Below are 23,573 nucleotides of genomic sequence, written 5' to 3'. Positions count from 1 at the left end.
GCTACAGATTCATCTCTAACATGGATCAAAACTTCACTGCCAATTCATTTGCTGATTTCTGCTGCAGAGGATGAATACACTGCAATTTATGCTTAGCATCAATCCCTCCACGGCTTCTTTGGAAGAAAACAAGGGCCTAATCTTTCATTTATAAGAGCTATGCATGTGCTTTGCTTCGAGAACATGGCTGGTTCCACTTTAATTCCTCAAAAATTAAACTCCTACCCAGGAAAAGTAAACAGGGAGGGGAAAAATGTGAACAATGAATGAAGAAGAGCAGTGAGAAGAAGACATGGCAAGAGAGAGACCAAAGGAAAGTAGGGAGATAATTGAGCATAAACTGCAATGAAACAGGGATAGAGATGGCAAGGTTGCAACAACACTTGGTCACTGAAAGCAGAAGATGCCATCTTAACTAAAACTGGTCCAGGCACATGGAAAGGTGACCATGGTAGGTTTAAAACCTGAACCACCTAATCTGACGCAGGAAGAATTGCACAAAAAAATCCAAAGGATGCTTGTGAGACAACTCTCAGCAAAACACTCACACCTTTGGACATCTACCTTACTGTCAGAGTCATATATGATGTCATCTTTTATCACTTCAGCAGCCTTCAAATGGGAGATACCTGCTGGAGAAAATCCAACAGAGAGCCACAAGGATGATTCAGGGGACTTGAGCATCTCCCCTATGAAGAGAGACTGAAAGCCCTGGGGCTATTTAGTCTGGAGAAGAGAAGACTGAGAGGGGATCTGATCAATGTCTATAAATATCTGAGGGGTGGGTGTTAAGTGGAGGGGGCCAGGCTCTTTTTGGTGGTTCACAGTGATATGACAAGGAACAATGGGTTCAAATGTGAACATAGAAGATTTCACCTCAACACAAGGAGAAACTTCTTTCCAGTGAGGGTGACAGAGCACTGGAACAGGCTGCCCAGGGGGGTTGTGGAGTCTCCTTCTCTGGAGACTTTCCAAGCCCACCTGGATGCATTCCTGTGTAGACTACCCTAAGTGATCCTTGCTCTGGCAGGGGGCTTGGACCTGATGATCTCTTGAGGTCCCTTCCAACCTCTGATATACTGTGATACTATGATACCATTTCAGGACAGTGATGCCAAATTTAAGAAGCAAACAAGACTGCCAATTAGAGAGACCATCAAATCTTGGGGCCAGAAGGCTCTGGATGAACTGTGGATGCAGTCCTTTCTCACCATTCTGCCCTCCTTGCACTTGTACTAACCACACTGAGAGTCTGAGTCATCACTTGAGGGACTTCCCTCTTCTTCCCTGCAGCAGTGGAAGCTCTAACTGAAAGTGCTGATGGCAATGGACCTTGTTTCTTTATGTTATGCTTGATGTCTTTGGGATCTGTGCTCCAGCAGAACTTCTCTCTCATTTATTTCTCTCCAGTAACCACAAATTTTGTCTGCAAAAGCAGACAAAATGAGGAAAGCCAAGAGCTGAGCTGGGGTTCAGCAGTAATAGCAGGTTGGGCTAAAGAACCCATTGCAGATGCTAGGTTTCAGTGGAATGGGCATCTATCTATCAATGCTGTGTCATTTGGTTCTGCAGACTCTCAAAAGTGTGGTAGTATCTATATAGCTCTCACTGCTATATCACCTATGCCTGCCCCAGCTACAGACTTCGTCCTCAAAGCTCCTGCACTTCCAGATTTCTACTCAGCACTGCAGCAGATGGACCACAGCTGGGTATTAGGACAACAGCCTAATGCTAATTGTACTTCAGCTATGCAACTGCACAAATTTCTCCACAATTAATGATATCCAGCTTCCACACAGAACTGAAGATGGGAAGGAGGAATCCAAACAAAGACTGCCTCAGTTCACACTGACAATCTTTAGATAGGCAGTGTGTGGGGAGGAACAACATGGAAGAGTTTGGTTTTCTTTTGTCTTTAATATTACAGTTCCAAAGTTCTCACATTCATTGGAAGTCTCCTCACTGGTAGCAGTGCAATTTGGAAAACGAGGGTTAGGAGAAAGCAGTGCACCCAGGAAATTTGTAAGAAGATATTAAAATAAGAGATGTTGCAGGCCCAAGGCAATATAAAGACATGATATAAATGGACATAGGAATATCTGAAATGTGAAAATAGGTGACATTTCTCCAGGTTAAGAAGGTTCATTAAACAGGGTGAAATAATTTGCAGTATTTGAGAAATGGGCTTATAGCAATGTTGAAAGATGTAAGAGCAGACAGTAAATTAGACAGGCATTTATGATCTGAAAGAGCAGCAAAAAAACCCAAGCACAACTCAGGACTGTGGTGCAAGGAATCTCTCCACAGTCTGGAGTGCTTTAATCTGAAAAACTGTATTAAAAGCTTATTACAAAGTGGAAGACCTGTGGTGAAGACAAAATGTCTTTAGGGCTGGAGAGCTCCTGGATGAAAAGATTACAAATGCTAAATGCATACAGAGCCATTATGGTAGTTGAAGGGCAGCATGAGAATAGTGAAATGTTATGAACAGTGAGTTTAAGTGTTAGAAATACTAAGGAGTGGGAATGATTTAGTTTGGTTTACAAAACTAAGAGAAGAAAAACATGCTGAACCTTCAAAATCCACATGGCTAGCTTGACAACCTCACAGAGCAAATCTTTCTGCTTTAAGCCTTATCTTGCCAAGAACTTTATGATTGTGCTGTCCACTGTTCATGCCGTGATGGATTCTACCCAGTCAGTGGTCTGAATGTGCTGCATGGATCACACTTCTTTTGCTGCACTAAGGCCAAAACCTGGCTTTTGGTGCACCAATATGCCCCACTGACTGATTTCTTCAGAAATGCTTTAGTGGGTGATCACTATTGGCTTCAGTATTAGTTTGCATAGAATATGGACCTTTCCTTGCACAGCAGAGGTGGTTTTATCCCAGGGCATAATGACCCTGAAAATTCACTGAGAAGGCATGAGGCTGCTGTATTCCCTGTCTACATTATTCTCTCTCTCTTTCCATGTAGGATGACAGCTAAGGTAGAAAATTCTTTTCCATCCATTCACCCAGAAAGAGGTTCACAATACCATGGCTGTTATTTTATGGAGAAACACTAAACGAAAATGGGAATCCTTTTGCACACAGTCACAGGCATAAACTTGAACACAGGAAGTTCCATCTAAACATGAGAAGGAACTTCTTTACTTTGAGGATGGCAGAGCACTGGAACAGGCTACCCAGAGAGGTGGTGGAGTCTCCATCGCTGGGGACTTTCAAGGTCTGCCTTGATGTGTTCCTGTATGATCCTGCTCTGGCAGGGGGGGTTGGACTCAATGATCTTCAAGAGGTCCCATCCAACCCCTACCATTCTGAATCTGTGATAGTAAAGATATTTAAGGAAAAGAACCCACAGCCTACAGGCTTCTTTACCATGACTTCCTTAAAGGACCAAAAGCACACCACCACTGCACTAACTCCTCTACAGAAGCTTTTTGGTGCATTGTTACTAACACCATTAACACCACACAAAAGACAGAGGTGAATCTTAGAGGCACTGAAGAGGAGAATAGGTCAGAAGCTATACATGTTGGGAATATTCAGACACCCCTGCATTAACTGTTGACTCTATCTACTTGAAGGGGTGAAACAGAGGCCATGTTTAAAAGATGCAGAGATGTGGTGCTGAGGGACATGGTTTAGCATCAGACTTGGTAGAGTTAGAGACCATTTGGACTCCACAATCTAGGTCTTTTGCAGCCAAAACAACTCTATGATTTTATGTTTACATCACACTTGGTAGGTCTGGAAACAGCATATCCTGGTTTATCTGGCTGAAGTGGTCCACTAGATACAGAACTGGGAAAGGCCAAAAGTCACTCAGACTGATAAAAAGAAGTCACTCACTGGACCCAAGCACAGCCAGGTGTAGGCAAGGGAGGCTGGAACAAAGAACATATTGCTGCACATGATCTATCTGCCAAGGCTTACAATGTATCTTCCCTGTTCAGCATTTGTGTAGGCACTCTGTCGTTGGTTTTCTTACGTCAGGCTTGTTCCTCTGACATTGTGTTCCTGAAATAAATAGTGCTGTGCTTAGTGAAAGCTGTCTAGCCTCTGGGTACCTCTGTTGATGTTTTACAGGGAGAGCAGAACTGCAGGTGTCGAACAAAACAACTTGCTGAGGTGATCCCAGCCAGCCACAGTCACCAACCTCAGCCTGGTGAGGGACCTAACTACAAGAGGACCAGCTGAGAAGAAGCCCTAAGACCAGAGCAAGGTTCTTTTCCAAAGGCCACAAAAGGACTGGGAAGATGGGTAACGCCAGGACACAACAAATCCAAACACCAACAAAGAGAAAAGGAGAAAAGAAGGCTCTGAGGTGACCTTTTGTGGCCTTCCAGTATCTGAAGGGGGCTACAAGAAAGCTGGGGAAGGACTTTTTAGGATATCAGGGAGTGATAGGACTAGGGGGGATGGACTAAAGCTGGAAGTGGGGAGATTCAGACTGGACATGAGGAAGAAGTTCTTCACCATGAGAGTGGTGAGAGCCTGGAAGAGGTTGTCCAGGGAGGTGGTTGAGGCCCCATCCCTGGAGGTGTTTAAGGCCAGGCTGGATGAGGCTCTGGCCAGCCTGGTCCCTTCCAACCCTGACTGATTCTATGATTCTAAATTCACTCTAAGCAGGTACACTGTGAAGAGTTTTGTGGTACAGATGGCTATATCTGAAGCAGAAAGGTGGAACAACCATCCAAACAGAGCCTGAATCAGGGATTACAGCTATAATGCAGGGACCCATGACTCCTACCCTTATAAGCACACCACTGTTTCTAACATTTTCCATCAATGTTGGCAACATGTGATACTTTCTCCCCATGTGCATTGGATGTTTGGTGAAATAGCTGTGCAAACAAGTTCTGATCCAAGTCTGATGGCAGGAAAAATGTGGATGTTTCCACTTGCCTCAGTGGGCAGTGCAGCAACACGAGGCTCTCCAAGCCTAAAATCAACCTGGAAAGTTATTAAACAAATGCTCAAATGTCTATTAAGGAATAGCTCTAAATATCAAATTATGGTGAGTTGCCTTTTTGGGAGAGAAACAACATCAAAGTCTGAAAGAGAGAAGGAAAACATGCCATTTTAAAGTTCAAAAAGGTCAAGATGTTCCTGCTTATACAAATTTGAAATAAACTTCTCTGTCAAAAGCCAAATATGGACAAGAAATCGGATCCTCTAAGATTTGTGTATGAAGAAACTTTTAATAAATAGCCTCTAGTAATGTTTTGCTTTCCTATAAGGAAATGCTGACAGAGAAAACTCTGCTACGAGTGAGGAAGAGAAGTCTGATGTTTGCCCTGATAAATTCCCAGCAGTGTGCACAGATGTTGTAGCAAACCATTCTTTCAAAAGTCTGGTTTAAACATTTCTTATGAGCTACTCTACATCAGATATGGAGATGAGGACAGAAGTGAAATCTAGTGGCAGCTAAAATGCTACTGCAGTAATTATTAGATAGCTCCATCTCCAGTCAGCTGCCAGCAGTCCATATTAATTTATTTAAGAGGCTTCATACTGTAGCAAACTAACAGTACATAAGAGAGAGAAAAACCTCTAGGATAAATAACGGCAAGTATTCCATCTGTCTCATGGAAGCCACCAAATGAGAGTCTTCATTATTCCCAACTTTGTACACTGGGTGAGGGGGAAAAAAAAAAAAAGAAAAGAAAAAGAAAAATTGAAACCATTTTCTTGCCATGTAGCTTTTCTGCAAAGAAAACTCAAATTCCAGAGATTTTGTTACAGCAACAGAGCTGGGTTGTGTTTAAATTTCTCAAAGAATTCTTTTTGAGTGTTTACCTGTGTTTCTGAAAACCTGCTGATGTTCATAATACTATAGTTGTCTTGAGGGAAAGCAAATGCACCCCTCAGGTGAGCTGTTAGGGAATTCAGTTTCCTCTGCATAGCTCAGAGCTGATATATGGTGTATACAAAGGGAAGTTAGAGCATCTCTGGAGTTCAGGCTTAGCAGGAATGAAATGTAACTCCTGCTCCTGAAGGCACAATATGTCTGAAACACCCAGAAAGGTTGTTCTTCAAATCCCCATATTTTTTGTCATCTTACCACAGCTAAGCTTTAAATGCACTGAAGTAATAATGTCTGTATTTTAACAGAGTCAACATTTACTATTCTCCCTTCAACTAAAGAGTTTTTCTGTGGCACTCCACCAAAACCACAGCAGTGTCTGTGCATTTTTCCATGCATGGTGGATATACTCAATACTATTTTTTTGCCATGAGATGCATGGCTGCCATTTCTTACACTGTTTTACATAAAATCATAGAATCACTAAGGTTGGAAAGGCCCTCCAAGATCATCCAGTCCAACTATCAATCCAACACATCATGCCCACTAAAACATGCCCTGAAGTGCCATGTCTACATGATTTTGAACACCTCCCAGGATGGTGACTCCACCACCTCCCTGGGCAGCCTGTTCCAATGTCTGACCACTCTTGCAGGAGAGATGTTTTTCCTAATATCCAACCTAAACCTTTCCTGGCACATCTTAATGAAATTTCCTCTCATCCTATCACTAGTTACTTGGAAGAAATCTCTTCCATCACAGACTCACACCTCACTATAACCTCCTTTCAGGCTGAGGTCTCTCCCCTCAACCTCCTCCAGACTAAACAATTTCCATCCCCTCAGCTGCTCCTCACAGGACCTGTTCTCCAGACCCTTCATCAGCTTTGTTGCCCTTCTCTGGAATGCTCCAGCACCTCAAAGTCTTTCTTGGAGTGCAGGGCTCAAAACTGAATCCAGTATTTGAGATATGGCCTCACCAGTGCTGAGTCCAGGGGGACAATCACTTCCCAGGTCCTGCTGGCCACACTATTATATATCCAGGCAAGGATGCTGTTGGCTTTCTCAGCTGCCTGAGTGCACTGCTAACTCATGTTTAGCCAGCTGTCAACCAGCATCTCCTGGTCCTTTTCTGCTGGGCAGCTTTCCAGCCACCCTGCCCCAAGCCTGTGACTGCTGTGGCAGAAGTGCAGGACAGGAGACTGACTGGCTGCCTACTCCATTTCCTGAGACCATGACCAAAAGCTAACTCTAGTAACCGATTCTAAACCCACCCTTTACTTGCTCCTGCAAAGACTGTTTTCCAGTTGGCCACCCTTAGGAATGTGCACATGAATTGAAGAGGGGAATACCAGATACCTTGTGATAAAAGGAGCTGTGGCTTATGAGGAATAAGCAGCCAGCATGTCCACATAGACAGGACCCCCTTAACACTTTTTTCAGGCTACTTTAACCTCTGAGCAGCAGCCCCAAATGCCCTGTTGTATCAAAGCATATGAGCTGCATAACTTTTGCTCTCATTGTTTTGGAAACCTTTTATGTATCTATGTTTCTTAAGCCTGCAGTTTACTGGGTATCATCAACTTTTCAGTGATGGCAACGATGGTGAGAACAGACTAAGTTTTCTGCATCTCAGAACAAACATTCACATAAAATTATTTGGAGACATTTCCTAGAACATCACAACGGCAGTTATTAAACACTGGCAAAGTGAGAACTGCCTTCTGTTCTGTTTTAGTGTATTCCCTTCATAGGACACCCCAGGAGCTCCCACAAGACAAATAAACACTGACTATGGTGCTCTCAGACTAAGTTCTAAAGAAAATCCACGGCACACAACCTGATACCCCAAGGATGCAAATAATTTCTTATTGTTCTTATGGATCACTACGATATTAAATAGTGCTCCAATTTTTTTTAATATTAATTAAATACTGCTCCATTCAAACTTTTCAGCTCAAATGTTTCCAATCCAAACATCACAAAAAAACCCCAATCAGGCTGTATCCACAAGCTAGCTTCGAGACAAACACTAGAATTGACCATCAGCAATGCAAGAGTTAACAGTGTTGCCATGCAAGTGGTAATAGCAGGCTTCAGCATTAATCCTCTATTGAGCAGACTGGGAAAAGCTCACAGTTTCTTTGGTTCTCTTGTTCCAGTCTGGCTGCTAATTCAAAACATAGTCATATATCAGTTTGCATTGTGAAGGTCATACCCACAAGGTCAGCAACATTCCTTCTCTAAAGAGGAGTGCAGGCTCATAAAATCTGTGCAAATGCAGGCACAAAACGAAGCCGTTAGGGATGTCTGGATCTCCCACCCCTGTGGAGTGGTCAAAAACACTGACTGCAGGAAGCACAAGCATTTTATTTCAGGTCAGAGGTGTGTTTTTTTAATGACTCTTCCAGCTGTCCCCACTTTGCCACCACCAGACTGTGTGGTGACCTTTGGGCACACAAACTGTCCTGATGAAGCTAAAGTGAAAGATGCACTCCAGCAGCTCAAGGACATTCAGTCTGCCAGACAGACTGCTCTAAAGCTAAGTCCCCAAAATGCACTCATCTGATATTTGCTTCTGCAGACACATTCCTAAGGATTCCCCTTCTTTTGTGACTGGATATAGCCACAGCACCGTCCTGGGTTCTGAGTGTTCCCCACATCAAACTAACAACAAAACCAAGAGATCTTCACAGTATCCCGTGTTCATTCTTTATGGGAACCAAAACACCAATGCCCACCTTTTGGAAGTGGGAAGCATGGAAGGAAAGTGAAAAAAGTTATCTAGACTGAGATCCTGAGAGGCTGGAGACAAAACACCTCCAAAGACACTAAGGGTGGAGTGTTGGTTCCTCGAGGGAAAAGCAGTGTTTCTTGGAACAAGCCATTGATTACTGTCATCAACACCAGGCATTCAGCCAGTGGGGCAAGGACACACTTCACAATTTGCACTTCGACTTTTCTGGGGTGTCTGAAGCAACGTCCTGTTTGATATGGTAAATTAAGCAGGAACAGCAGGGGGGATTTTTCTTTTACCCACTTAAACTTCTATTTTTTCACAGAATGGTTTGGGTTCGAAAAGAGCTTCAAGATCACCAAGTTTTAACCTCCCTGACATGGGCAGGAACACCTTCCATTAGACCAGGCTGCTCAAGGCCTTTTCCAACTTGGCCTTGAACACCATCAGGGAGGGGGCATCCACAACCTCCCTGGGCAACCTGTTCCAGTGTCTACCCATCCTTACTGTTAGAACACGTCTTCACAGTCTTTGTTACCATATCTGAGCTATGAGACCTGTCTGAACAAGTTCATTCATCATGAAACAGCAGCTCCAGACCACCAGCAGATACATTTTGCCTCTTTTTACTGAAGCAATGTAGTCTTTCATGAGTTGCCTGCCCTGCTACAGAGCAGGTTTAGAGTGTTTCTTATTGCTGAGCACTGAAGACTGCTGACTCTTCTGATTTGCTCCAGTAAAACACTCAGCTGCAAGCATAACTGTAAACCCAAGTCAGGCAACAAACCAGGCTGCTTTCAGAGCATCTGTTTTAAATCCAAGCTCTGTTTTTTACCTAAATGATTTTAAAATTTCAGAAACCTACCTTAATTTCCAAAGCAGGGTATTTTATGAAGTTCCTTGTGGGAAGTGTACTGCAGCCTGGTTTACTGTAACCCCAACTCCTCTCCATCCATGTCCTAAATAGCCATCCTCATGTTCCCTTTCTCCTAGTGTCTCTAATACCCTGAACTCATTTCTCAGAGCCCAATACTGTGCAGTCAGGGCTTCTCTACATGCTCAGACCTCCCATTCAGTACTTTCTCACATCCCCTATGTTGACAGCATCTGTGTTCCCAACATCCCCAACACATAATGCCAAGCCTCATCTTTTAATCCATTAAAGCACTTACGTAGCTCCCTGTGATGGACCTGATGATTGCTCTAAAAGCCCAGCTCACAATCTTATATGCTTTGCCTGGGTTTGGTTTGCCACCTGTGCAAGATGAAACAGTGCTACTGACAAACCAGTTTAGTGCTAGCCACACTTATCCAAACAGGCAAGAAAACCATTTTACCCACACTTCCCTTTGTTGGGGTACCAGCTGAAGTCTATCTTCTTTACCAAGTATTGCTTTTCAGGAAACATGTAAGAACTCCACATTTTTAAGATTTCTAATCTGTAGAGGAATGTATCTGAAATGGATAAGTTATGTCCAAAACTCAGCAGAGGGCAAAGGGCAAATACAGACTTCACTCTAGGCAGCAGAACTATTTCCATAGGGACCAAACGAGGTTATAAGAAAAGCAAAACAAAAAACCCCAACCAAACAAAAAATAATTAAAGAAAAAATTCCAAAACTAATTTAAAACTGAAACAATGAGGTAAAAGTGGATTATTGTTCACATCAAAATATCCTTTGCCTATAGAGAAAAGCATTCTCTTCCACAAGCTGTTTAAATGATTCATATCCTTGACTTGAAAAACCTCTCATCTGTCATAGATTACTCAAGGACTCATAAGAGGAAATCCTGAAAATATTAGGCTGGAGGTACAGGAGATACAGAAGGTATTTTCCCAAAATCCAAATAGCTTTAAAAAGGAAAATACCCTAAAGTTTCTAAAACACATCAACGGAAAGCCTTTTCAGATCTCTGCTGAAGTAAAAATGAGCACCAGGACTGCAACCAGCAACAGAGGAACAGAAGAAATCTTTTACTGCGTAAATCCACTTGAAGCCTACACTCTGTACCAGCTCATTATTACCATTAGCCCACATTACCCTACTACTTGAAAAAAAGCAGCAAGAAACCCAAGGGAAAGGGCTAATAGGAACTCACCTATGAGATACATGCCAATCCAGTCCCCTGCATCCACCTCCTCCTTTATATCCCAGTATATCACTAGGTCTTGCGAATGCCCGATGGAGTAGTAGGAGCTGCTGACCATCAGGGTAGAGCGGCTGTCTGAAGTGACAAGGTCCGTGTCACTGGTAGACCTAGGGATGGTGACAGTCTCATGGGAATTGTTCCTGATGTCCATGTTATGGAACTGGTCAGGATTATAGCTGTATCTGAGAGGCTCTTTGCACCGGCGTCGACTTTGTGAGTTCCTAGATGGAGACGCCATGGCTGCCAGGCCCAGGAACCTGTTTTGGTACAGATTCTGTGAAGGAAAACAAAAAAGACAGTATTTACAGTACTATTCATTTTTTCAGTGATGTCAAAACTCAGGAAAAGCAGCACATCAGCACGAGAAAGTAGTGGATCTTTGTCCGTTTGGCACGGCAAAAAAGAGGCACGAAAAGGTGTAGCAGGAATCACAGTGCTAACTCAACTCCTACTCTATAACCTTATCACAAAACCAAGCAAAGAGCAAGCCTCACACCACCAAGCTCAGCCACAACTGGCAGTGTGTGCAGAAATTAATAATAGCTGTCTTCCTCCATGTTAATGCACGCATCCACACACACATCATGACTGTCGAAGTGCAAGTGAGCCACTCTCCTATCATCAGGAGATAGTCTTCCCACTTTTGGCACCCAGAATTATGTCTTCTCCCCAGTAATTCTTGTTACATTTGCAGAGGACTCTTTCTTAAAGCACAGTCACCCTATAGATCATAACCCATCTGAAGAGACTAGTTCTCAGTAAGAACTCTTCCTGCTAGACATCTGAAGAGTGAGAGCCATGAAAATGGCATTGTCCCTGTTGCCGTAACAGAGATGTCTTCCGCTGACCTGTAAATACAAACTGGGTCACCCAGTACAGCTGATGGCTTCCAATGCTACTGCTCTGCTTTGGTTTTTGCTGTAGACTCTGAGATACTGTGCATACCTGCTCCTGGAGGAATTTGGGAATGCACTAGGCGACTAATTGCAATTGAGATGGTTACTGAAGTGTAGTCATCATTGTAGAAGCTGAACAAACTACTTAATTCCAACCTACCATCCCCTTTCTCAAGGCAAGGTGAGTGACACAGGCAAAATACGTCACAGTACCTAAGAGCTCGTGAGCTGGCAGATGGGTAATGCTTAAGTTATGACTGGGCTAAAGTTTGATGTGAAGGCATGCTCTGATCCTGATCAAAATACTGGTTATTCCTCACTTCTCTGCTGTTTATTTTTACCATTCTCCTTCCCAGCTTTCCCTCTTCTCTCCCTACAGCTCTGCTATTTCAGTCACTCAGCTTTTCATTATTCATTAGCCTTCCATTATCTGTCTGTTGCCAACCATGCTGTCAAGTTCGTTAGGTACAAAAATCAGACTGCTTTCCAGTGTGGTTTTCACACCATCAGAAGTCAAATCATCATTTTGAACTCAAACAAATTAAGCAGAAGAAAAAAATCACAGCTCCTCTGTCCAGCCGAGCAGTTATTTAACCCTGGCTTTAGTAAAGCTATGCCAGCACACAACACCATGTTTAAAAACAAATAAATAAATAAATGTGGGGTGTTTTTTTTCCAGTACCAATTGTTGTGGAATAATTAGACCCAGCCTTAGGATTCTGTGACACAAAAACTGTACAGAGAATTTAAAAAAAAAAAAAAATCCCTCAACTGGCACATTGAATATGCTGTCAGTTTGCAGATACTGTCCTATAACACTTACAATCCCTTCACCCAAATCTTCACTTACTGCATTAAACAGGGTTTATAAGCAGAAATAGCTCCAGTGGGAATGCCACACCTTATAGGAAGCGCTGCTGAGACTGAAGCCAATAATACAAAAGGCTACACTAGAGATACAGGAATAGACATTGGAATAATCTCCCAAGAGTAGTGGGTACCCCTACCTGGACAGTTTTAAGACTCAGTTTGACATGGTGCTTGGCCATCTCATTTCATCTACACTATCACCTAGAAAGGTTGGACCAGGTGAACCTTGGGGTCCCTTCCAACCTGTCTTTCTGTGATTCTGTGAATAGAAGGAGGAGGGAAGCGTGTAGGGGAATGAAAGAGACAGTGCTGCATCTGTTACACAACTAATGCTTTGCTGCTGCTTTTCTAACAGTTATATGTATTCAGTGTTTGAAAAGAGAGTTAACATGATAAAGACCAATATTCCCTGTAAAGAGAAAGCGTAGCTTCTTTTTAATCAAAAAATACGTGCTGTGAACATCTAATCTGGGAGGCACTTGTGGACATGCACAACTGCCATGCATTAGTCAGTAATTTGGAAGCAATGAGAGTTTCTCTCACTTTGCAAAGAAAGCACCTCCTGTCACAGAAGTGCCTGAGACAGTTACTCTAGAACAGTAGTCTAGCAACAGACAGTTGCTCTAGAATGGTGAGACAACAGCATCAAGAACTTCCAAGTCCACTGTTCTGGGTCAGTCTGTATCATTAGTCTGCATCATCCTCCTCTCAAAAGAAGTGTGACCAGTAGCAGAACAAAGAAGGTGATTCTCCATGTCTAATCTGCTGAGACCCCACCCGGAGCACTGTGTCCAATTCTGGGGCCCTCAGAATAAAAAGGATATGGAACTGTTGGAGCAGGTCCAGAGAAGGCCACGAACATGATGAGAGGACTAGAGCACCTCCCCTATAGGGGAACAGGCTGAGAGAGTTTAGGCTGTTCAGCCTGAAGAAGAGAAGGCTCTGGGGAGACCTCATAGCAGCTTTCCGATACTTGAAATGAGCTACAAAAGAGTGGGCTTGTAGTGACAGGATGAAGGGCAATGACTTTAAGCTTGAGAAGGGTAGATTTACACTGGATATTAGAAAGAAATTCTTTACAATGTGGGTAGTGAGACACTGGAACAAGTTGCTCAGGGAGGTTGTGGATGCCCCCTCCCTGGAGGTGTTCAAGGCCAGGTTAGATGAGGTCCTGAGCAACCTGGTCTAGTGGAAGGTGTCCCTGCCCATGGTAGGGGGATGGAACTAGATGATCTTGAAGATTCCTTTGAACCCAAACAATTCTATGTTTCTATGAATCCTGTGGCTGAAAGGCTTCACACCATTACTGCAAGCTGAATTTCATCAAAGGATTCAGAGCTGCTGTGCAGCAACTTCCCCTGAAGAGCTTAATGTTAGAGATATTATTATTGTTGTTGTTGTTATTTTGTTGTTATTATTATATTTGGGATTATTTTAATTCTTGCCAGGAAGGTACATGATGCTTTAGCTACACAGAGATAGATGTCAGCAAAGCATCTGCAAGGATCCAGACCAATTCTTTGTTCAGACAATTAAGAGCCAGGTTTTTTTAGATGCTTGGACCAACACCAGTTATCTCCCATTGCTGTTTTGTCAGAGATGTATTTGTGCAGGTCAGGATGATGGTACAACAGACTTTTACTGTCTAAACCAAAGATATTTTATGACTGAAATCTAATCCATTACTGGAACATTGGCAGAGGAAGAAATTAACAAGAACAAAGTGACAATGTTAGCCAGCATGACAGTGGGCTGAAAGTAAGAGACAGGTAGTCATTTGACCCAAATTTCAAGGGCAGGTACCAAGCAAGACAGTGAGATAGCTTTGTATGACAAAAAGCTTGGGACACAGCACATTTAGCCATCTGCAAATTTAATAGGCCAGTAGTTGAGTCTGACATCAGAAGCAAATCAGATGTAGAGTTAGTATCTTGATGCTCCCTCAGAGAGGAAGGTTTTGCTGATAAGCTTTTAGGCTTCATTTGCAAGGCTTAAGTGTTTTGTAAAAGCCAAGAGGGACACAAGACAGATTTTAAAAAAAATAAAAATAAAATAGAGTAGGCTGGTGAAAGTGGTAAGTTGTGACACTGTCTTCTAATCAGTTATCAGCGATGTATCAACAAGTATATTGTACCAACAGAAATATTAAGGTAGTAATAGCCTTTGTGAAAAGTTTTAATTGGTGGCTGAAAGAAAACACAAAAATATTCTTAAAACTCAGTTACCACCCAGGTGTGAACGACCCAGTGGAAAAACCCTGAGGGTGGGCCAGAAAGAGGAGCAGGAAGGCAACAGTGCCTGTGACGTGATGGGACTCTGCAAGCCAGAACTTTGAGGCAGGGGAGTCTATTGAAAGTGCTTTCAGTATATAAAACTGTTTTATCAGAGCATAAATTAGAGTCAGGTAAATTCTGAAAACACAGGAAACTCAGCTCTGTTGGGTGGAAGAGTGAAAACAGCTGAATGAAAGCAAAAAATACAGGAGAGTGACTCCCATTGCTGCTCCTTACAAAGCAGGACTTTTCCCTCCTTGAGGGGTTGAGCATGGCTCTCAACCCCTCGAAGTGAAGTCCTTCCTCAGAGGAAACTCTCCTGCTTTCCACAGTCCTAAAGACTTGTTGCAGGACCTGTTCTCTTCCCAGCAACCTTCCCATCTCCACTCTCACCACAGGCCTGCTGCTCTCAATCTTTTCCCCATCTTCTCCCCTCACCCATAGCCCAGAGGGTCTCTTAGCTGCCATCACTTAGCAGCTCTGCGAGTAGATAGAAATTGACAGAAGAAAGAGGGTGAGTCAGGAAAAGATAAATGAAGTCCAGATTTCTTTCTTTTTGCCCAGGAACACTCCTATTAGCATGTGGTACCTGCACAGTAAATAACCAACCAAGAGAACATTTGCAATTTCCATCTCTGCAGGTGCAGCAGTTGACTATAACAAATCCAAGGCAATGCAGAGGTATAAAGAAATACAGTAAGCTATAATCAATCTATCATCATAACTGCTCCTCATCAACCTGCTTCCACCCATCTCCACTATTTGTTTATTATCATCATGCAAGAAAAAAATCCCTTTAGGCATTTGAATTTCGGGAAAACGATCACTGTAACTCTGAGCACAAAAAGGATTTTTAAGGCGAAGCTTACAGTACAGCCAAATCAAATAAATATGACCTTATAGTGCAAGGAGCTATATAAAAGCCTTCTTCAAACAGTTCATCATCTGACTTGCTGGAATCATGAAACCCAAGATGAAAATCATCAAGCTTGGAGTTAGAAAATGCTACAAAGCCAAAGGGTTTAAACAGCATGGACAACTTTGTAGGTCCGAGTCTCTTATTTGAAAGGAACAGGAATGGCTTCTCAGGGCTCCATAGGAATAATTTAATAGCATGAGGGAGTCGCAGACTTCCATGGTCTGCTGACACCTTTTTCCCTCAGAGGATAGAAAGGAAGCTGCTGCTCTTCAGACAACTGAAACAAAGGCTGCAGGCATTTCAAAGCAATGTGTGCCATAATAACACTGAAGAACTTCAAGTGCATCTGTCTCCACATTGCACATCCAGGGCACAATATATATATTTATGCCTATAAGAAACACTAATTGGAAATCAAAGCCATTATACATCAGCAAGGGGCCAAATGGATGTTATTAGGTAGTTCATTTTTCCATTTCCTGACCTTTGTACATTTCCAGTCTGGCTGTACTGCTATGTTAATGTATCCCTCTTACATTAACATTGCTTCAATGATGTGCAAATCGTTGCACAAATTAGAATCAAAATGAAAGAGTTGGCCTCAAGGTCAGCCCCACAAGGCTCAGTGGCAGTAGGTGGGATTGATTCCTGATGCAGACCTATTAGTCTTAAGGCAGCAAAAGCTGGCAGTGCAGGAACCAGCATTTTAGCATCTACCAAAAAGAAGTACAATTAGGAGGAGTCTGTATTTTGTGAGAGCACTTATACAATCTCCTGGGCATAAGCAGATGGAAGCTGCAATATGGGGCAATGACTGAATGGAAATTCTTGGAGTTCAGAAAAAGAAAGATAAAACAACAACAACAAAAAAAGAACAATGGGTTTTTTTGATACTTTCTGGAAGAAGTGCTGTCTGATGAACCCCAGAGAGCATGCTGAAAGGCACACACATCACATTTCCAATTATAAGATTCCAAGAATCTTACATTCTTAGATTTGTGCTCCTCTATACAAATCAAACAATTTTATTTTTAAAAAATGACATTTTACCAGTTTTAGATAAGATCACCCCAAGCTTCTACACTGTAATCTGTTCACATCTAAGAGCAATTACCAAACAATCTCACATTCAACACATTTGTATTGACAGCATGACAATCAACTCACAGTTCACTAAATAAAGCACTTGGAAGTTTCTGTAATAGAACGCAGCTAAGGACAAAAGTAATTTCTGAATTTCTCTTAAATCAGTAGCAACAACACAATCTTGTCCCAGCAGTTGGGCACAGCAAGGGATAAGAAACAGCCAGACTTACCCATTACTGAAAAAAGATCTGAAAACTTTGCCTGTGTTTTTCAAAGGACATGCTCAGGTACAGAAGAATATGGCCTGAACAGAAAAACTCAGACAGAGATATAAGGAAATAATAAATCATCTTAACCCAAGATAGCACTACACAGCTTCACCCTTATTTCCACACTATGGGATTAAAGAAGTAAACTTGGGATTTGCTCACATACTACTATGAAATACTTTGAAGTCCACAACGTTTGCCTTTGCTGGTGCTTTACGATGCACATAACAGAAAATTTGTTTTGGCTTGGTTGTTCTTAATCATCAGAAGTTGACAGAGAAGTGCTATTGCAGCCCCAGATAGAGGTGGAAAGGTGACTACTGCCCAAGAGATGCAAGACAAAGCATTCATTGGCAGGACAACACACCCTCTCTTAGTAAGTGTCCTCGGCGTGGACCACACCAGTTTCACAGATACACAATTCTAGTGGATGTAGTGCCCAAGACTAAAAATCTCCATTCCCCATCTTTACAAACCCAAGGACAATAGTGATGAGCAATAATCACTACAAGAAGAAAAGCAGTCATTCTGTACTGGCACTGCTGCTGCTTTAACCCTCTATTTAAAGTAGAGAAGCATCACTCTCAGCAGAGGGTTGTTACCAAAAGCCTGTGCGCCCCATACTGCTCTACTTAAGAACCATCACGTTTGTCATCATGTCCACTCTACAGCTGGAGTCTGTTGCTCTCCTAAGAATGTTATTTACTCTGAAGGGCTTTTAGGAGGGAGGTGTAACAACAGGTACACTCCTCTCTTCTGCAGGCTGAAAACACTGCTGCTCTTCTGTGACCAGCTGAGACTCCTCTTGTGAAACTCTCACCACGTTGATGCCCTGTCCAGGTGCTGCACAGCACATAACAGACATCTCTTACCCGATGGATTTTTATAACCAGTGGCTTCAGTTCTTCAAGTACTTTGTCCATGCAAAGGACCAGTGTCTTTAATAACACTATAGGTGGCACAGATTACTCCAGCTCAAGCTCTGAATCAACTAATTAAGGTGATTCCCAAAGTCTTGGGAACCTACATTCCTAATGCACTCAGAGGGAAGACACAGACTCCACCTGAAAGACTGAGAACCAAGTAAGACTTTCCCAGAGAGGATTCAGCTCCACCTCTCTTCATCATCTTTCTAAAGAGTCGATGACTGTTGGGATCCTAGGTCAGGTCTGTTAGGATACATAGGAAGAAGCCAGATGCATATGAACCTCTCAAGCTGTAAGATTTTTATATTATATAGGTAAGTGGGGCACTCCTGAGGGTGGCAGAAAATGTGTATTGAAAGTACATTCAGACATGTGAAACAGAAACATAAGGCATACTAAAAAAAGCATACAGAAGTACTATCTGATTAAGAATAAATCTGATTTTCTAGGCAACCGTGAAATTCCAGATGAGATGGTACCTCCAGAGAAACAGGGAAAGTCAACGCAGAGAAAAATCAGATACTCAGTATACTGTAGGCACTTTATGTACAGATCTATTTAAAAGTGTAGTACCAGTAAATGAGGTGGAGGTTTACAGGAAAAGCTGTGAAGGTATCTTGTAAAATTTAAGAGACTACTAACAAAATGATGTAGAGTAAATATGAGTTGCAGAAAGATATCCAGTAATGTAGAACATTTCCCAGAACTGTCAGGTACAATCATTTCTCTGCTCAGCAGCAGTCCCACATTTCCCATATCTCTACCTCAGAGTCCAAAGACTCCTCTACAGACTTTTTGCAGAAAAACTTCTTAATTTCTCTAACATTAAAAAGCATATCATTCCTTCCACCATGCAACTGTTTTGCTAAAAACCAAAGTGTATATGGCTACCAGACAGAAGGTAGGAGTTGTCCAATGTATTAGACAGGTATCAGCTATAACACATTCTGTATAAAACAGAAAGGCAACAAAGCAACCAAGTACAGAAAGCAGAAGTGAAGATTTTAATATTAACCTTTGGAGATGAGTATGATTCTTTGCAAACAAAAGATTCACGTGCAAACGTATCACAGGATTTATTCTGCAGAGCTCAGATCTCCCCTTGTAGCATTCACACCACCCACACCTCCCCCTCTGCCTGGACACTCCTGTGTGCAGCACAAACAGACTTTTACACACCCCCCCATCAGGTGTTCACCATTGCTGTGACCTGTTAAATGCTTGTCAACACCACCAGTGCCATTCCCTGCAGCAGCTGTGTGCAGCTTCCCTCCTTCCTCCCTCTGGCTCCAGGCTGTCAGCATGGCCCCTGTTCCCCTGCGCCGTGTCCCTCACATCACAGCCCATGCCATGTTCTCAGGTGACTATGCACCTTCCTCTCCTCCCCATGCCTTTTTATTCTCAGACCATATCTCCTCTTCCTCGTTCATCGATATTACCACCCTCCCTTCAATTGTAGGTAGGGATAGGGCACAAGGCTTCACTTGCTGTACCAGCCATAGGGCAAGCACTGGATTAACACATGCAGACAAACACAAATTCCAATGGATATGAAAGGAGGTTCATTCCATGTTTGGTTCATTCCAGCTGCCTGCAGTGGCTGAACCCCACTCTACAGCAAAGAGGACAGTTTAAAATTCCTACTTCACTCTTTGTCCCTACACTCTGTTATGCTTCTACCCCATCTGTATTTCTGCGAGAGAAAAGTGATCTGAAGTGTCAGCAGCTGAAGATCCTCAGGCAGTGAGGCAGGGCTGAGGCAGGCAGGTATTACTAGCAAGCTGTCAAGTATTTATGCCTACTTCAACCACTCCTTTGATCCACAAACAATAAACCATCCCAATAAACCAGTCTCTCAACCAGACACCAGCTTCAGAACATGCCCTCAGCTCCATCTTCTACCTTTCAACACATTTCCTGACATTTTAACATTAATTGGGTACAAAGCTCCTGTTATTATAATATTACCTCCAGACAAATACAGAAATGCCATCCAATTGAGTCTGCTTGATCCTGCTTCTGCTACAATTAAAGGCAAAACTCCCTAACTTCAACGTGGAACAAAGTGACTTTGCAAAGCAAAAGAAAATCCACATATATGTCAAAAGCTGCAGTTAACAAGGGCTGATCCAGACCTGGAAAATCAAGATGGTATTTTAACTGAAACACCTCAAACATTTCCATCTATCCTATTCTGTTAGACAACACAAACACGTAGAGCAGCAAACTGCATTTCAGGATGCAGATCACAGCAACTCCTCTTAGAGTGAGAGCTCAACACTAGAAACAAATCTGTCATGGATGGGTTAGGATTCTTTTAAAACAGCATTGTGTTTTTAGACTACATGTCAATGGTTTTTCCTATATAAAAACAATAGAATCATAAAGGTTGGAAAAGACCTTTAAGATCATTGATTCCAACTGTAACCCAACTACCATGACCACTAAACTATATCCTGAAGCACCACCACATACATGCTTCTTGAACACCTCCAGGGATGGTGACTCCACCATCTCCCTGGGCATCCTGTTCCAACACCTGACAGCTCTTTCAGTAAATTTTATTTTCCTGATATCCAACCTAAACCTTAAACCCATGTCCTCTCATCCTATCCTTAGTTATTTGAGAGAAAAGACCAACACCAGCCTCACTTCAATCTCCTTTCAAGGGGCTGTAAAGAGCAATAAGATCTCCCCTTAGCCTTCTCTAGTACCAAACTGACCAACCTTAGTTCCCTCAGCTACTCCTCGTACAACACACCCTCCCCAACCCCTCATCAGTCTTGTTACTCTCATCTGGACACACTCCAGGTCCTCAATGTATTTCTTGTACTGTAGTGCCCAGAAGTGAACCCAGTACTCAAGGTGTGGCCTCACCAGGGCTGAGCCCAGAAACACAACAATCACTTCCCTACTCCTGCTGGACACACTGCTCTTGATCCAGGCCAGGATGCTGATGGCCTTCTTGTGCCCCTGGGCACACACTGGCTTATTCTCAGCCATCCATCCACCAGCATTCCCAGATACTCTTCCACTGGGCTGCTTTCCAGTCACTCTTCCCCAAGCCTGTAGTGTAGCTTGGGGTTGTTGTGACCAAAGTGTGATAGAATCCAAGACTTCCTTTTTTTTTTTTTTTTTTTTCCTTCCCTCATAAGTAAAGAAACCCCTCACAGATTTAAACTGGATCATCAGACACTGCAGCAAATTCATCACTACTACATGGGTTTTGTCAGGGGTCACTGGAGGGCAGAATGAAAGCCACTTGCAAGCATAAAATGTTTGACTACCATGGTTAAGCATGACTTCTGTATATTCTGGGGGACATCATAACATCCTCAATCATATTAAAAAAATACAAAAAATATCTAAAGTTCATCATGTGTTGTTTCTGTTTGGGTTTTTTTGAGAAAAATCTCTTGTAACAAAGGTTTTTAGGACCAGGAGTTTTTATTTTGCACTGAAAAACAGTAAAGAAAAAGTGATTTTTTTTTTCATAGTAATGCCTCAGATCCAATAATTTATTATTGAAAATAATCCTGACACCATTAAAAACTTAATATTGCTGACTGAACCCACAAGGCACAGTTTAAAGGGTGATACATCTCTGTTCCTTGGCAGGTAAAACTAGCCTCAGACACATATCTCTAAACCAGATCACAGAATCATAGATCAACCAGGTTGGAACAGACCTTCAAGATCATCAAATCCAAGCTATCACCCAATACCTTCTCATCAACAAAACTCCACCTCATCCAGTCTTTTTTTAAATAATTCCAGGGATGGTGACTCCACCACCTCCCTGGACAGCCCATTCCAATGGCCAATCACTTTCTGTGAAGAATTTCTTCCTAACATTTTCCCCTGGTGCAGCTTGAGACTGTGTCCTCTTGTTCTGTCACTGGTTGCCTGGGAGGAGAGACCAACCCCCACCTGGCTACAATCTCCCTTCAGGTAGTTATAAAGAGCAATAAGGTCTCCCCTGAGCCTCCTCTTCTCCAGGGTAAACACCCCCAGCTCCCTCAGCCACTCCTCATAGGGCTTCTGCTCCAGCCCCCTCACCAGCCTAGTTGCCCTTCTCTGGACACGTTCAAGCATCTCAACATCTTTCTTAAACTGAGGGATTGCTACTTACTGTTTCATCTTTATTCAAAGTTGGTTATGTTTTGATTGTGTAAGCCATAATAAATTGCTCTTATAATGGTATTCATGAGAAATCAAAGAAAATGGGCAAACCATCCCATGAGGAAATGACTAATTCTGGTATTACAGTCTCTAGCTGAGGAACAAGATTTTGGATCCTACCAAGAGAATGTGTGGTGGCTTTATTGAGTGCACAAAAATAATCTTACATGAGAAAAAAAGATGCCTCCAGGGACCTGTTTTCCTCTGGATCAGTGCAAGACAATTCTGAGCCACATATCAAAGATCTTCTGGGGAACTCCCAGCCAAGCTTAAATGAAAGGTAGTCTGGTAGCCTACCCCCAAAAAGACAAGCACGGGCATAGAGCAGATTTTCAAACAGCAACTGCCCAGAATGGGAGGAGAACTAGATTAAGTGAATGAAGAGCAAACTGGTGCAGGCTCCTCTGCAGCAAATGGTTTATAAGCTTCACCCATACTTACTTCACTAGTAGAGCTAGTACACCTCTAATACCATAATCAGATATTACTCTGCTGTATCACACAATCACACCTACAGGCAATATATGTCTACTCCTATTACTGCATGATGTGCTAACTCACTTATTTCTCTTTTAATTCAGCTCAAAAGGGTTTGTGGTCCTGTGGTTAAAAGCTGTTAGGAGAGTTTTGAAAGGGAAAGAATGGCTGTAAATATGACTGGAAAAGTTTGCATTTCACTCCCCCCACAGCCAAAAACACAAGAATGGTTCTGAATGAAAGGTCAAGTCATAGTTTAAATTAATCTTAATGAGGACCATTAGTTAGACTTGACCCAATGCTTTTTGGCTGCCACTGAATCCTCACAGAAGAGAAGTAGTTACAGTTTTTCACACTGCATTTCAAGTAAGGCCCAAAGGTGAACTTTTTAAACCTATTTATCTGATAACCATCCCCCTGTCAAGAAAATGTCCTAAACCAAACAAGGATTAGGTTTTAGGCCATTGCAATGAAAGTCTAAAGTTTAATTAATTAGTATTTACAGAAGCCTACACAAATTAGCAAGTTGGAAGACTATTTGGTTCTGCAGACAGTAAACCTGAGTTCTGGAAGGAAGACTGAGCCACACACTTCACACAGCAAGGCTGAGGCCATGTAGTGGCCATACTCTTGGCCTGGATGTCTCAGCCAGGGACCTGATTCTGCCCTCCTAAGGACAGTCCAGTTCTGTGCACTAGTCAATGAAGCACATTTGGTCCACAGATGCTGCTTTTAAGTTGATGGAATTACTTGCTGGAAAAAATGCTGAAAACTGGAACATCAGTGAAGGTAAAACTTGACTTTAGAGCAAGTATTTCTATCAGGGGTTCTCAAGCATTGCAAAAATTCATTTGTATGGCAATGTTTTGGAGGAAAAGATGCTGGAAGCTTCCTATGTGTCTGATAGAACCAATGTCAGCTGACTTCAAGATGCTGGACACTTCCTTGACAGAAGGAGAGTTACCACATAGGTTAA

At 42.5% G+C, this 23,573-nt stretch overlaps 1 protein-coding gene across 2 annotated transcripts in view; it reads right to left on the bottom strand.

Annotated features, from left to right (window-relative positions):
• HECW1 (HECT, C2 and WW domain containing E3 ubiquitin protein ligase 1) overlaps positions 1 to 10,970 on the bottom strand; it is a 183,295-nt gene extending 172,325 nt beyond the window's left edge. The window contains exon 1 of one of the 2 annotated variants that reach the window (XM_054384743.1): positions 10,649 to 10,970. In XM_054384743.1, the coding sequence (XP_054240718.1) occupies positions 10,649 to 10,937 (289 nt within the window). In that variant the 5' untranslated portion in view covers positions 10,938 to 10,970. The remainder of the gene's footprint in view (positions 1 to 10,648) is intronic. The other variant, XM_054384744.1, reaches the window with a different exon arrangement.
• Positions 10,971 to 23,573: the final 12,603 nt, after the last annotated feature.

The sequence above is a fragment of the Indicator indicator genome, chromosome 11 (assembly GCF_027791375.1).
Source record: "Indicator indicator isolate 239-I01 chromosome 11, UM_Iind_1.1, whole genome shotgun sequence".
Classification (NCBI taxonomy): domain Eukaryota; kingdom Metazoa; phylum Chordata; class Aves; order Piciformes; family Indicatoridae; genus Indicator; species Indicator indicator.
This window is presented reverse-complemented; position numbering and strand designations above follow the sequence as displayed.